Source organism: Dipodomys merriami, unplaced genomic scaffold, assembly GCF_024711535.1.
Source record: "Dipodomys merriami isolate MVZ:Mamm:240054 unplaced genomic scaffold, mDipMer1.0.p SCAF_2, whole genome shotgun sequence".
Taxonomy (NCBI): Eukaryota; Metazoa; Chordata; class Mammalia; order Rodentia; family Heteromyidae; genus Dipodomys; species Dipodomys merriami.
Window position 1 is genome coordinate 122430899 of NW_027203381.1, and position 15761 is coordinate 122446659.

Consider the following 15761-nt stretch of genomic DNA (forward strand, 5'->3'; position numbering starts at 1 on the left):
CGGAAGTCCTGGCCGCGACGCTCACCGCCCGCCCGCCGGAAGCCCGGGCCCCGCAGCGCCCCCCACCGGAAGTCCTGGCCGCGACGCTCACCGCCCGCCCGCCGGAAGCCCGGGCCCCGCAGCGCCCGCCCGCGGTTAGCTGGGGTCCGACGCCCTGCCTGCACTGCCCAGTGGCCGCACGGAGCCCTCGGCGCGCGAAGCCGCGGACACCGGCCAGAGGGAGCGATTCGCTCGCTGCGCGCGGCGGGCAGGACCCCCGCCAGGGACCGCTTCCGGTGCCCGGTTCCGCTTCCCCCCGCGCTCCCGGCCTTTCCGGTCCGCTTCCGCCCGGTAGGTGCGCCGCGGTTCCCCCTCTGCGGGGTGCTCGACCCCGGCGTCCGCCTCCGGCCTTCCTCACCGCTCGTTCGCGGCCTTCGGCTCTGCCACCCCGCGGTGTGCGCACCCTCCACCCCCCGCGGTGTGCGCCCTCCACCCCCCTGCGGTGTGCGCACCCTCCACCCCCCGCGGTGTGCGCACCCTCCACCCCCCCCGCGGTGTGCGCACCCTCCACCCCCGCGGTGTGCGCACCCTCCACCCCCCCCCTGCGGTGTGCGCACCCTCCACCCCCCCCCTGCGGTGTGCGCATCCTCCACCCCCCCTGCGGTGTGTGCACCCTCCACCCCCCCGCGGTGCGCGCACCCTCCACCCCCCCGCGGTGCGCACCCTCCACCCCCCCGCGGTGCGCGCACCCTCCACCCCCCGCGGTGTGCGCACCCTCCACCCCCCCGCGGTGTGCGCACCCTCCACCCCCCGCGGTGTGCGCCCTCCACCCCCCCCCGCGGTGTGCGCATCTTCCACCCCCCGCGGTGCGCACCCTCCACCCCCCCCGTGGTGTGCGCCCTCCACCCCCCGCGGTGTGCGCCCTCCACCCCCCCGCGGTGTGCGCACCCTCCACCCCCCCGCGGTGTGCGCCCTCCACCCCCCCCCGCGGTGTGCGCACCCTCCACCCCCCCCCGCGGTGTGCGCACCCTCCACCCCCCCCCGCGGTGTGCGCACCCTCCACCCCCCCCCCGCGGTGTGCGCACCCTCCACCCCCCCCCGCGGTGTGCGCACCCTCCACCCCCGCGGTGTGCGCACCCTCCACCCACCCCCGCCGTGTGCACCCTCCACCCCCCCCACGGTGCGCACCCTCCACCCCCCGCGGTGTGTGCACCCTTCACCCCCCATCCCCGCGGTGTGCGCACCCTTCACCCCCCCCACGATGTGCACACCTCCTCCCTCTGTGGTGTGTTCAACCTCCACAATTCTTGTCTGCCCTCCTTCCCAGGGTCCTCCATCTGCGCCTCCATTGCCACATGCAGCTCTGCCGTCACAACACCTCCATCACCCCATGCACCCCCATCACCACACACCTCCATCGCCCGTGGCCGCGTGCACCCTCATCACCACACACCTCCATCGCGGCGTGCACCCCCCCCACCACACACCTCCATCTCCGTGTGCATCTCCCTCACACACCTCCATTGCCATGTGCACCTCCACCACATGCACATGCACACTGACATACTCAGACATCTCCCCACGCCTTCACACACACACATCCTCGCCTCTCCCCACACTTCAAGCACACTCACACACCCAGTCTCCTCCCCCTGCGCTTTCTGTAAGAAATGAGAGGCTTTCTGTAAGAAATGGGCTCAAGGCTTTATTGGGGGACAGCTGGGCTGGGGTGCTCCAAGTAGACATGTGTTGTACAGTGAGGAAAAAGGTGAGGTCTAATTGGGAATCTTTATTAAAAGGCCAGCCATAGCATAGTGGGCTCCTGTCTCAAATACCAGCAGCCAGCAAATGCAATTAACCCTGTTAGGAAACAGCCATGAAGGCCAGAGAGGAAAGAAGGAACAAAAACACCATCAACAAACGAATTCCGCTCCAATGGAGAGCTGAAGTGGAACACGATGGTGACCAGAGAAGAGCCAGGAGACAGGACAAGAGCATGGAGACAGGTGGCATGGTGTAATGGTGCCTGAGCTGGTCTGGACCCAAATAGAGTGAGGTCAGGGGGCAGAGTCACAGGAAACTCCCAGTCCCAAGCACCGGACTGACAGGCTTAGTAACCTATCAGCCAAGTGCCCGTCCCTACCTCCAGGATTCAGGCATGCCTGAAAGCACCCACCACATACAGAAAAAGCAGTTTATTGCCACCCTCACCACTGGAGAAGAAGAAGTGGTGACAGACTTTTGTTCAGGGTCAAATGTATAGTCAGGGCCAGGGGAGGGAAGTAAGGAAAGTCCTCTGCATGGGTGTGCAGCTGAATGCTGAAGCCAGCACATAGCTGGGCAGGGTTTTCTGATTGTAACAGTTAGGAAGCCTTCCCTAATGCAGCTTGGGGCCAGGGGTAAAACTCTGGGAAGTGAAGTGGGAGGAATGGCCCAGCTTGAAGGCCAGTTGCAGTTAGGCCTGGCCAGATCAACTGGTTTTGATGGAGGGCCTGAGGACCTGAGCTGGAGGGAATCCTACCAACGCCCATCTCCTTCTCCAATGAGAGAACTGGCCTTGTTAGTCCCTGCTGACAATAAAACTCCTTTGCTATACATGCCTGTGCCTGTGCCCTGTCTCTGCATGGTCTCCTGGGATGATTGTTTTCATCCATGATCATACAGTGGTTTCACACCCTTCCCTTTTCCCTCGCCTCTTTAAAGCCAGAGAGATGAGAGGGAAATGAAGTATGGTCAGCTTATGGCAAATACAGGAGATATTCCTTTATCTACTTCCCTTAAGATTCAGGGACCAAAGTCATTTAGAGGAAAATGAAATAGGATAACTTAAACTGAGGCCTGGTGAAGGCCACTCAGAAATACGGTATTTAGAAACATAGAAGTGGGGCTAGGAATGTGGCTTAGTTGTAGAGTGCTTGCCTAGCATGCATGAAGCCTTGGGTTCAATTCCTGAGTACCACATAAGCAGAAAAGCCAGAAGTAATGCTGTGACTCAAGTGGTAGAGCACTAGCCTTGAACATTCAACGAGGCTCAGGGACAGTGCCCAGGCCATGAGTTAGGGCCCCAGGACTGGCAAAAAGAAAAAAGAAACATAGGGCCATCTTTGCTTCAAAGAGAGAGGACAGGATGCATTCCTTCGTGAAGGATGTATGCCTTCCTTAGAAAAATGTTTCCCCCCACGGCCAGGTGCTGTTGGCTCAAGCCTGTCATCCTAGCTACTCAGGAGGCTGAGATCTGAGGATCGCAGTTCAAAGCCAGCCCAGGCAGCAAAGACCATGAGACTCCTATCTCCAGTAACCACTAGAAAACTGGAAGTGGCACTGTAGTTCAAGTGGTAGAGTGCTCGCCTTGAGCTGAAGAGCTGAGGGACAGCGCCCAGGCCCAGAGTTCAAGCCCCACGACCGACTAAGGTTCTGTTTTATGGCAGGATGTATTCTTACCTGGAAGAAATGTTGGGGGGCGGGGGAGGAGGCTACAATGCTTGATAGGAAATGTACTCATTATCTTGCCCATGTAATTGTAACCCCTCTGTACAGTATTTTCACAATTAAAAAAAAAAATGGGGCTGGGAAGGTGGCTCAGTGGTAGAGCGCTTGCCTTGCATGACAGAGGCCCTGGGTTTGATTCCTCAGCACCACATAAGCAAAAAGAAAAAAAGCCGGAAGTGGCGCTGTGGCTCAAGTGGTAGAGCACTAGCCTTGAGCTGAAGAGCTGAGGGACAGCGCCCAGGCCCAGAGTTCAGGCCCCACGACTGGACCCCCCCCCCCAAAAAAAAATGTTCCCAAACATCCAGAAGCTCAGAAAGTAACACCAGGAGTGATTAGAGCCAAGATAAAACATCCAGCTTTGCATAACTTTGAAGCCAGACCCCTTGCCTTTACCATATAAATGCCCTAACAGCCAAGGAGCTGTGTGTCTGTCTCCCAGTGAGATCACCCACAGTTAGAGTCCCCCTGCCCATCTGTTTGTGTACTTAATGAAGCTACTAAGTTTTCTTACCATCCTGACTTGTCCAGAAATTCTTTTTTTTTGGGGGGGGGGTTGGGGGGGGGATTCGGTCATGGGCCTGAACTCTGGGCCTGGGCACTGTCCCTCAGCTCTTCAGCTCAAGGCTAGCGCTCTACCACTTGAGCCACAGTGCCACTTCCAGCTTTTTTTTTTTGCTTATGTGGTGCTGAGGAATCGAACTCAGGGCCTCATGCATGCAAAGCAAGCGCTCTACCACTGAGCCACCTTCCCACTGAGCCACCTTCCCATCCCCTGTCCAGAAATTCTTACTCTGTGATCAAAGTCAAGGACCCTAAGTGAAGAGTTCTACATTTAAAGGGAAACTTTACTAAGCCTCACCTGTCTCTGGTGACATCCCTACACTTCCATCCCCCCACACACTCTGGTTCCACACCCTTCCTTGTCCCTCACACACAGCCATATCTCTCACTATTAAGGCTCCTTTCCTTCCTACTATAGTCTTAAACCTCATGGCCATCGTCAGTCCTGGTTTGCTTGGGCCTCCATTTCTTCCTTTTCTATCCTTCAGTTTCATATCTTCCTATATTAAATTTGAATTCCTCAAAGATTTGAACAGATTACATCAAATAAAGTGATTGGTTGTAAATGCACGTGTGTCTTTTGTCGGTGTCAGGGCTGGATCTCTGGGCCTAGGCTTGAGCTCTTCAGCGCAAGGTGACCACTCTACCGCTTGAGCCACAGCGCCACTTCCAGTTTTCTGGTGGTTTATTGGAGATAAGAGTCTCACAGGGGCTGGGGGTTTAGCCCAGCAGAAGGGCGCCTGCCTGGCGCACCCAAGGCCCTGGGTTCAGTTCTCAGCCCTGGTTTAAAAAAAAAAAAAAAAGTCTCACAGACTTTCCTGCCCAGCCTGGCTTCTGAACCGTGATCCTCAGATCTCAGCTTCCCGAGTAACTAGGATTACAGGCGGGAGCCATTGGCACCCGGCTGCACATGTGTCTTTACAGAATTTATCACTTTGTAGAACTGATGAGTCTCTTGATTTTAACCATAGGTTCCTTGCAAACATTTGGAAGTGCTGGGTGTTCTTCCTGAAATGACTTTGGTGATTAGAAACCTACAGCGAGTGATCCCCATTCGGAGAACGCCACTTCGAAGGAAGATGGAAATTGTAAGGAGTATTTTAGGAGTGCGGAAGTTTGACCTGGGGCTCATCTGTGTTGACAACAAGAGTATTCAGCATATTAATAGGATCTACAGAAAGAAAGATATCCCAACTGATGTGCTTTCTTTTCCATTTCATGAGGTAAAAAAAATAAATTCCTTCTGATCAAGCTTTCTTGTGTGGTTAAGCAATTTTAGGATAGATATGGTTAGTTTTTGACATTTTTCAAAATTACGTAAAAGTGTAGAATGTGGGACTTCAATAATGAATATTTTTAGATTGGGATAATGGAGTAACACTGGAAAGAAACCAGGGTAAACATTTTAAACAAATATGTTATAGATATCTATATTGAATAGTATAAAGCTTTGCTCATTGCTAGTAGCCAAAACTTTGGAGCAACCCTTTTGGAAAGTATTTTGGCAATATACAGCTCTTTGAGAGCCTTTAAAACTTACATATGGGCTAGGCACTGGTAGCTTTTTTTTTTTTTTTGCCAGGCCTCGGGCTTGAATTCAGGGCCTGGGTACTGTCCCTGAGCCTCTTTTGCTCAAGGCTAGCACTCTGCTTGAGTCACAGCGCCACTTCCAGCTCTTTCTGTTTATGTGGTACTAAGGAATCAAACCCAGGGCTTCAAGCATGCTAGGCAAGCACTCTACCATTCAGCCACATCTCAGCCCGTTAAGTTTGTTTATTTTATAATTTTATTATTTTTTTTCTTTATGTGGAATTGAACCAGGGCCTCATGCGTGCTAGGCCAAGCATACTACCACTAAGCCACATTCCTAGCCTTGGCACTGGTAGCCTAGCTACTCAGGAGGCTAAAATCTGTACAAACACAGTTCAAAGCCAGCCCAGGCCAAAAAGTCCTTGAGACTCCATGGGGGTGGGGAGAGAACAAACCTGGATGGAGATGTGGCTCAAATGGTAGAGCACTAGCCAAGCAGTCAAGCCAGTCAAGTGAGGCTGGGTTCAGAACTCAATGTGTGCTGTAATCTGATAGTTTCACATCTGAGAAATCCAGTCTAATGAAGGAAAAGCGCGTAGCGGTTGTGTCCACTCCACCCTAGCCCTGGCCAACACCCAGTCTCCGGCACGCAGTGTGGTCTGAGCATAACTGTGGTCCGAGAACCAGGTGTCCTCTGGGGTAGCAAGCCCAGCCCTGTGGTTGGATTTCTGTTGCTGAGATGGTGTCCTCCAAGTCTGTTTCCTCATTTATAGAATCTGAAAGCAGGTGAATTTCCCCAGCCAGATTTTCGAGACGATTATAATTTGGGAGACATTTTCCTAGGAGTGGAATATATCTTCCAGCAGTGCAAAGAAAATGAGGACTACTATGACATCCTGATTGTAAGTGGTATACTGAAATCACACATCCTGACTAACATGACACAGACACAGAGAGGCTGAGAAGAGACTGTGTGCACATTACTATCCATAGTGTTCCAGTAGGAAAACTTCTAAGCATAGCACAACAGTGAGAAAATAGGAGCCCAACCCCCTCCTCTGATAAATCCTATCAGCAGAGACCTGGAGGATCAGCTGCTTTTTCTTTTTCTCTTTATTTCTTGCTTGCTTGCTTGCTTGCATGCTTGCTCTCTTCTGGTGTGGGTATGTCTGCACGCGTGTATATGCACCTGTGCAGGTGCATGCTGGTACTAGGGCTTGAACTAAAGGCCTGTACTCTTGCTTGGCTTTTTAGCTCATAGCTGGCACCCTACCACTTAAGCTATGCCTCCAATTCCTGGATCACGTGCTTATTAAGCTACCAAAGTGGGAGGGACACCAGCCTCTGGGACACTCCAGATTTGTCTTTCCTCAGCTTGATGTATGAGGAAAGTGTTCTGATGAGTGAAGAGTGTCAACAAGTTTGCCAGTTAGTTCGATCTTTTCTTTGGCTTCTGAGTGACCTAAGACAGGGCTTCCCAGGAGACCCCATGTGAAGGCATTACCTCTGCCGTGACTGTATCTCTGGGGCCAAGCTGAGGCTTGCTGTGCAGTACAGAGAATGAAGATGCAAACTTCCTTCCTGAGAGTAACAGGATGTGGCATAGCAGATGCTTAAGCCCTGGAATCCATGTGTCCAAGAGCTTGCACCCTGTAATATAAAACACTAGCTCTGCTTCCCCTCATCCCTGGGCTTGAATGCAGGGCCTGAGCACTGCCCCTGAGCCTCTTTGTGCTCAAGGCTAGCACTCTACCACTTGAGCCATAGCACCACTTCTGGCTCTGAGTAGTTTATTGAAGATAAGAATTTCATGGACTTTTCTGCCCAGGTTGGCTTTGAACCACGATCCTCAGATCCCAGCCTCCTGAGTAGCTAGGATTACAGGTGTGGGCCACCAATACTTAAAAATTCTGTTTTTAAGGGTGTAAGAAAATGTCTTATTCTGAGCCAAATAGAAATGACCCATGGCCCGGGAACATGGATTCAAGTTACTCTGAAATGTTCCATAATGGAAGAGGATGAAAGAGGTTACATGAACTTTGGGAGTTTGAGGGGTGGTTTTTTTTGTTTTGTTTTGTTTTGTTTTTATTTTTGGTTATTGTGGGGGGGTTTTTGGAGGATTCTAGGTTTTTTGGTGTAGTTTGGGGTTTGTGTGTGTGTGTGTGTTTGTTTTGCTTTGTTTTTGGCTGTGGGGCTTGAACTCTGGGCCTGGACACTGTCTCTCAGCTCTTCAGCTCAAAGCTAGCACTCTGTCACTTGAGCCACAGTGCCACTTCCAGTTTTCTGGTGGTTTATTGGAGATTAAAGCCTCATGGACTTTCCTGCCCAGGCTGGCTTTGGACTGTAGACCTCAGATCTCAGCCTCCTGAGTAGCTAGGATTACAGGCATGAGCCACCACTGCCTGGCGGGTTTTGGGGTTTGAACTCAGGGCCTAGTGTTTGCTAGGCAGGTACTCTACCACCTAACCCATGTCCAGCTCTTTTGCTTTAGTTACTGTTCAGGTGGGTCTCATGCTTTTTCCCTGGGCTATCCTGGACTGTGCTTCCTGCAGCTGAGATTCCAGATGTGAACTATTCTGAGATGGAGTCTCACTAGCTTTGTACAGGCTGGCCTCAAGCACTTAATCCTCCAAATCTTCACTCAAGGTCAATGATGTGACATGGCAAAAGATGACAACCTTTAGGTTGTAGAGGCTAGAGGTATGTCAAGCTGAAATGCCAGATTGCATCTAATAATCTCAGGGAAGTTATAGCACAGGGAATATAAAGCTTGCTAGAAAATGGGCCTAGCCAAATGAGGGAGATTGATGGAAGGAAGAGGTGATATTGATCAAAACCCATTGACTCTGGGCACCAGGGGCTCACACCTATAATCCTAACTACTTAGGAAGCTGAGATCTCAGGATTGTGGTTTGAGGCCAGACCAGGCAGGAAAGTCTTGGTTAACCACCAAGAAGCCTGAAATGGAGCAGTAGCTCAATGGTAAAGCCCTAACCTTGAGCAAAAAAGCTCAGGGATAGCCCCCAGACCCTGAGTTCAAGCCCCAGGACTGGGAAGAAAGAAAGAAAAGGTGGGGGGAGGGGGAAGGAAGGAAGGAAGGAAGGAAGGAAGGAAGGAAGGAAGGAAGGAAGGAAGGAAGGAAGAAAAGAAAGCAAGGCATTGGGGCTAGGATGTAGCTCAGTGGCAAAGTGCTTGCCTAGCAAGTGCAATGTCCTGGGTTCGATCCCCAGTACTAAAAAAGAAAAGACAAAAAAAAGTTTTTAAAAAAAAAAAGAAAGGCATTGTACTCATAACCTGACTTCACAAATTGAAATGAATAAGCCTAGCCAGGTGCCAGTAGCTCACACCGGTAATCCTAGCTCTCCACACAGAAAGCTGAGAGACAGAGGGTGAAGATTTGAAGTGATAGTGGTATAGTGCTTGCCTAGCATGAATGAGGGCCTGGGCTCAATTCCTCAGTACCACATACATAGAAAAAGGAAGGGTTGCTGTGACTCGAGATAGAACACTAGCCTGAGCAAAAAGCAGCTCAGAACAGTGCCCAGGTCCCAAGTTTAGTCCCCAGGACTGGCAAAAAAAAAAAAAAAAAGATTTGAAGTGAGCATAGGCAGAAAAGTCAGTAAGACTCCATCTCCAATTAACCAGCAAAAACCAGCCTAAACATGGCTCAAATGGTAGAGTGCCAGCTCTTAGTGAGCAAGCAAATTCAGTGAGCTTGAGGACCTAAGTTCAAGCCCCAGAGCCACAGAAATAAAAAGCGGGGGGAGGGGGGTGGACTAAAGATAGCCAAAGATAACTTTGACTTTGTCTGCTATGTTTTAGTCTAAGGTCAGACAAGCCTGTAGGCTATTTAGTGTAGTTATGTCTTCTTGAGAACCTCCCATTCCTACACACACAAACACACGCTCACGCATGCACACACATACCTCAGGGGACCTCTGGTTCCACCAGCTCCAGAAAATTCTGTTCCCTGTCATTTCCTCCTCCAGGTACTCCCAAGTGGAAAGCCAACCCACTCTTCTACATCCTGGATCAACAGCAGACAGTGCTAGGGCTTGGGCCCCAGCTGATGTCCCTCCTGTCGTGGTATGGTAGATGGCCTCCTGCCACCCCACTGCAGCAGCTCCCCCCCATACACGTGGGCCTTGCCAGGCTTCAGCCAGCAGGCTCCCAACCTCCTACCCACAGCTCTGCACTTTTCTATCCCCCTCTTCTGGGGTGCAGCCCAACCCTGAGTCGATGGAGACAGACCAAAAGTCTCACTCTGCTCTGCCCACTTTGTTGAGCTTTTGTACAGAACTGTCAGTAATCAGGTGTGCTCCATACCCTGCGATCCCTATTCTCATGTTCCCATAGCTTTCCCTCTCAGTCGGACCTAGGGTAGAGGCTATGCCTCTCAGCTTCTTACCTCAGAGTGGCTAGTGCCAACCATCCCCCTTCCCCTCTTCCATTTGCTCCCTGCTCTTTGCTGTATAACATTCTTTGAGTGAGAGTGGTAGCGTCTCCCTGTGATGCCCAAGCTGGTTCTAAACACTTAGCTCTATCTCTAAGAGAAGAAAGGGGTATCTCTAACCAGGCCACCTGAGGATCCTTTACTCTGCCACAGAAAAGAACTTAAGAATAAGACAGATGGGAAATTTAAGCAGACTTATTAGCTACAATAATGGTGCATATTACTGGGTCCCAGTAGCTCAAGCCTGTAATCCTAGCTGCTCAGGAGGCTGAGATCTGAGAAATCCTAAACACTCTATGTTCAAATAACCAGCAAAATGCAGGATGTGGAGGCATAACACAAGTGGTAGAACAGCAGCTGTGATCTAAAAAGCTGAGCTAGACAGGATCAGAGGGAAACGGGAAAATATACAACAGAAGGGCCCATCAGCTGCACTGGACATTTGATAAAAAACGAACTAAGCAACTCAATGGCAGCAATGGGAGGGAGGGAAGGACAGGGAAAGAGGGAACAGCTGACACTAAGCAAAAGGAAAGGAATGTACATATCACCCCATGTGGAAGAAATAGTTGTATTGTCAAAGCTTATAGAATTCACAAACATGATAGACCATGATAATGACAATTTGCCTTGTGAAGGTTAAAATGTGTTTGTGACTTTAACTAAGTATCACTATCTCACAATACTATGAAATTTATGTAATCACTTAATCTCACTAATTATTAAAAAAAAGAAGAAGAAGCTGAGCTAGAGCCAGAAGTCTCAAGTTCAAGCCCCAAGCCAAAAAAAAAAGCACTCAGAGTTGAGTGTAGGCATAATAAACACATGCTGCTCTTTAGTGAGACGTGTATATGCTTTGGGTCACTTCTGGTTTTCTGTTTGCTTTGTTTTGCTTTTTGATGATCTTCCTCCTTAGCCCACTCCTAATGTGTGATCCTCCTGCCTCAGCCTCCCAGATGCGTGGGTCTGTGGGTTTAAGACTCGAGTGTAGGAGTGCAGTTTACATTCTCTTGGAATCTTTGTGAGGTAGAATTCCATGTGAAGGAATGAACATAAAAGAAAAAGTCTTCAACATTTTGTTTTCCTACTTTCCCTTCTTTCTCCTCTTTCTTTCCCTCCAACCTATGCAGTCCTCTCCCTCAGCCTCCCTAAGTGCTAGAACTACACTGGTTGATCAGCTGCTCAACTCTTTAATTGGCCCCACAAATTCTTTTTTTTTTTTTAATTTTAATTTTATTCTCAAGGTGATGTGTAGAGGGGTTACAGTTACATAAGGTAGTGAGTACATTTCTTGTCTAACTTGTTACCCCCTCCCTTATTTTTCTTCCTCTATCCCTCCCACCATCTCCCCTCACACACCCCCACCTCCACCCCTGCAAAGGGCCCACATCTTACGCAGGAGGGTAGTGAAGCTGGGTACTTCATTCCTGCCCTGGACTGCTATCAAGGGTCCTGTCCTACTAGCATCCTGGTTTGGAACCAGCCCAGTCTAGATAAAGGCAGCCCATGAACCTAGGGTGATGCTGAAGGGACAACTCTTAGATTATCCCTGAGCTGGCTTTTTAATTGTTCCAACAGGTGACAGCTACCCATGGACTTTGTCATCTGCTGGGCTTCACACATCATTCAGAGGCAGAGTGGCAGAAGGTATGAACATGCCCTAAGGAAGCGGGCGTGTGTTCCACCCAAGGCACCCAGGCTGATTGCCCAGCCCCGCCTCACTCCATGGCCAGAGACAGGAACCCAGGCAGCTGACCTTCCCTTTATGAAAAGGCTCACAGATGTTTGTTTCAAGTATTAGTATCCCAAATACATTTCATTGTATTAGAACTTGCTGTGGGAAGACAGGATCATAGCTCATCAGAAGCTAAAAGAATCATGGTTAGGAGATGGAATCGGTCAGATTCCATCTCCCAAAGAACCAGCAGAAAGCCAAGCTGAAGGCACAACTCAAGTGATTACAGAGCCAACCAAACAAAGCTCTTAGTCCAGAATCCTGCAGGGTACCAGAAAAAAAAGGCAGACCCGGGCAACATTTCTTTTTTTTCCTTTTTTTTTTTGCCAGTCCTGCAGCTTGAACTCAGGGCCTGGTACTGTCCCTGAGCTGCTTTTGCACAAGACTAGCACTCTACCACTTGAGCCACAGAGCTACTTCCAGCTATTTCTGCTTATGTGATACTGAGGAGTTGAACCCAGGGCTTCATGCATGCAAGGCAAGCGCTCTACCACCAAGCCACCTTCCCAGCCCCAGAGTTCATTTCTTTTTGAACAGTGTCACCCCTTCCCTCACTCTTTTCATCTCCACCCACAAGTTGTATAGTTCATTTTCAACATAGTGTCCAGTGAGTACTATTGCTACATTTGTTTACCCTTTGTTCCTACATTTCTATGCCCCTACTTACCCTCCCAAAGGCAGATAAATGAACAACCAAGACAAAAAAAAGAATGAGCCTGGTGCTGGTGGCTCACACCTGAGGCCCTGGGTTCAACTCTTCAGCACCACATACACAGAAAAAATCTAGAAGTGGCGCTGTGGCTCAAGTGGTAGGGCACTAGACTTGAACTGAAAGAGCTGAGGGACAGCACCCAGGCCCAGAGTTCAGCCCCCATGACTGACAGAAAGTAAGAAAGAAAATTATTAGAGTCGGGCGCTCAGCCCCCATGACTGAAAGTAAGAAAGAAAATTATTAGAGTCGGGCGCTGGTGGCTCACACCTGTAATCCTAGGTACTCAGGAGGTTGAAATCTGAGGACCGAGGTTCAAAGCCAGCCAGGCAGGAAAGTCTGTAAGATTCTTATCTCTAATAAAAACCACTAGAAAACCGGAAGTGGCGCTGTGGCTCAAGCAGTAGAGCATTCGCCTTAAGCTGAAGAGCACAAGGACAGCGCCCAAGCCCAGAGTTCAAGCCCCATGACCGACAAAAAAAAAGAAAAAGAAAATATTAGACATTACATACCATTATGCTACATGTTTTAAACCTGAAAAGGTCCCAAAATTTCATTTTTTTGAGAAGGTCGTGGGGCCTGAACTCTGGGCCTGGGCGCTGTCCCTCAGCTCTTCAGCTCAAGGCTAGTGCTCTACCACTTGAGCCACAGCACCACTTCCGGCTTTTTTCTTTTTGCTTATGTGGTGCTGAGTAATCAAACCCAGGGCCTCATGCATGCAAGGCAAGCACTCTACCACTGAGTCACCTTACCAGCCCTCCCAAAATTTCTTAAGAGATGATTTTCTTGTTTCAATAAATAATAAAGAAGGCCCTCCTGGTATCTCAGTCCGCCCCAGGCCCTCCTGCGTTCCTTCTTCCCCCAGTCCTCGGTACCCATCCCAGTGCCAACCCGCTGCCTGCCTGTGACGCAGGTGCTGGAAAAGGTGCCCAGCCTCTGGTACCTCCCTTAGGCCTGAACCCGACCAGCCCCCCTTCTGGAGGTGGCTTTGGGGAAGGCCTTCCAGAGTGCAGAGAGCAACTGGAGGCCTGACCAGTGAGTGTTCTCCTGTGTTCCAGATGTACCTCCAAGAAAAACAGGTGCTGGAGGAGCTAAGCCGACACACGGGGGCCAGGCTCCAGCCCCTGAGCAGGCGCCTCTACTGATGCCATGGAACTCCAGGACAGACAAGGGCCAATGGGGCCCTCCACAAGGGAGCTCTGCTAGTGGTGGTAGTGTCCACAGACTACAGAGGCGCCAGCCAGCCCACGCTGCATTCAGAAAACTGTCATCATGCTTGTAAACAAAAGCATTCTAAGCCCTTAGAAGTGAGAGGGCTCATAAAAACCACTGTGCTGCTTGAATGCCTAGCCACCTAACCCCCAGGAGCTCTGTGACTTGAACCCTACAAGAGGAGTGTCCAGGCTGGCAGCACTCCTGCTTGAACTGTGTGGTCATTATGGAAGTTGCAGAGCCACTCTTCCCTCAGCTCCCCTGTGGTACCCTGTGGACAGGACCCTAGGGCAGTGAGGGCCGAGGAGCTCCACCACCAGTCCACAAAGCACCTGTTCCCTAAGGTGCTGAGCAACTTGCCAGAAAATCTCACTAAACAAAAAAGAAAAACTCACTAGGTCTGTGTTTCCTGTTTTCTGAAAGTGGAAATAAGCCCAAAGCTTACATCCAGACTTGGTGGGCGGGTAAGGCGGGAACTGGGTCCCCATTTCCTCCGAGGTCCCCATCACGCAAAGCAGGACAAGGGAGAAAAAAAAACAACAAACTTGTCCCCCTACTTTTAGATAGCAAGTTAAACAAAAATAGACATATAGGGGCTGTCTCCATTTGCCCTCCCCTTTGAGATGTTAAGAAACTTCAAGGCTCCTTAAAAAAGTAGAAATGATACTGAATGGTATGAGCTGCTATCAGATCTAGAGCCAACCATGAGTGAAGGGCAGTTAACAGGCAATCAATAAGAGACTCAACAGGGCTGGGAAGGTGGCTCAGTGGTAGAGTGTTTGCCTCGCATGCGTAAGGCCCTGATTCCTCAGCACCACATAAGCAGAAAAAGCTGAAAGTGGTGCTGTGGCTCAAGTGGTAGAGCACTAGCCTTGAGCTGAAGAGCTGAGGGACAGCGCCCAGGCCCAGCGTTCAGGCCCCACGACCAGCAAAAAAAAAGAGAGAGAGACTCAAGGATCTAGCCACATCCATGGCATTGTCTAGGGGATTGTGTGTGCGCATGCCTGCCTGCGTGCACATGCTGATCCTGGAGCTTAGCCTGAACTCAGGACTTGATTGCTGTCGCTGAGTTTTTTGCTATCACTCTACCAGTTGAGCCACAACTCTGCTTCCAGCTTTTTAGTGGTTAATTGGAGATGAGAATCTCAGGGACATTCCTGCCTGGGCTGGCTTCAAATTTCAATCCTCAGATCTCAGCCTCCTGAGTAGCTAGGAGTACAGGTGTGAGCTTCCAGTGCCTGACCTGTCCAGGAGGCTTTCTGTAGTTCACCTGGGTGAGCTTCAAGGACCCTCAAACACAGTCCTTGGATTGGTGGGTCTCCTTGCCATAAAAGTAAGAGCAGGAGCAGGAAAAGGGCCTGGCTAGGCAACCAGGGCAAAGGTATCCTCCCACAGAGTCTGTATCCCTCACTACAGCCTTGAGGGCTCCCCACAGGCAAACCACTAGACATAACTTCATCATGACCTGGGACAGTTAACCTGTGACCCCAGACATGTCATGTCCCGTTGCCCATGAAGAACTTACTTGGGGTTGAACTGGATGCTAGAGCTGTGCACCAGACGGCTCACGGGCTGAAGGAAGGGCTGTGCACCAGATGGGTGGCCTCTCAGGCTAAAGGGGCAGGTTGCACGCAGTCTCTGATTGGTTCTGGGGACTGACGGGGCCCACAGGCTGTCCAATGATCTTGAGAAGGGTATTGTTATCTCCTATAGAGACCCTATTAATACCCTTGGAGGCGTGTCTGTCCATGTGAACATTTTAGCCCGCTCCTTGGTCTCTAGGCTCACCTGTACACTAGGTCCTTTAGTGAGGAAGGCACATGGCGAATGTGGCAATTCTGACTTGTTGGGCTCTGACCTGCAAGCTTCCAAGGGTATAAAGACCAGGACCACCCTGAAGAGGAAGTTAGTAAATGAAAAACTTACCCTTTAAGGCACTTAGTGAAAATTTACTCATAATTCTTGAAATTAATATCTTTAAAAGCTGTGCATGGTAGCCCATGCCTGTAATTCTGGCACTTTGGAAGTTGAGGCAGGAGATCTCAAATTCAAAGCCAACTAGGGCTACATAATGAGATCTAAAACAAAATGGG

At 50.4% G+C, this 15761-nt stretch overlaps 1 protein-coding gene across 4 annotated transcripts; it reads left to right on the forward strand.

The window, feature by feature from the left end:
• Nucleotides 1-41: 41 nt before the first annotated feature.
• LOC138832616 (endoribonuclease YbeY-like) lies at nt 42-15755 on the forward strand. 4 transcript variants are annotated; one of them, XR_011373592.1, is made up of 6 exons: nt 44-330; nt 5001-5252; nt 6333-6461; nt 9549-9645; nt 11591-11659; nt 13515-13533. XR_011373592.1 is itself a non-coding variant. In XM_070030898.1 (5 exons), exons 2-4 carry the CDS (start codon nt 5043-5045, stop codon nt 9609-9611), a joined length of 402 nt encoding a protein of 133 aa, XP_069886999.1. In that variant the 5' UTR covers nt 44-330; nt 5001-5042; the 3' UTR covers nt 9612-9645; nt 11591-13283. The 4 variants fall into 4 exon arrangements, 3 of the variants coding, with proteins under 3 accessions (XP_069887000.1, XP_069886999.1, XP_069886998.1); XM_070030898.1 differs by lacking the exon at nt 13515-13533 and having other exon boundaries at nt 11591-13283; XM_070030897.1 differs by lacking the exon at nt 9549-9645 and having other exon boundaries at nt 46-330; nt 13515-15751.
• Nucleotides 15756-15761: the final 6 nt, after the last annotated feature.

What these genes read in the sequence shown, in the direction of transcription:
- LOC138832616 (XM_070030897.1), top strand. Translation starts at nt 5,043, where the DNA reads ATGACTTTGGTGATTAGAAACCTACAGCGAGTGATCCCCATTCGGAGA. An exon ending in ACTACTATGACATCCTGATT is followed by an intron (nt 6,462 to 11,590) that starts GTAAGTGGTATA and finishes TTGTTCCAACAG; the next exon opens with GTGACAGCTACCCATGGACT. An exon ending in CAGAGGCAGAGTGGCAGAAG is followed by an intron (nt 11,660 to 13,514) that starts GTATGAACATGC and finishes CCTGTGTTCCAG; the next exon opens with ATGTACCTCCAAGAAAAACA.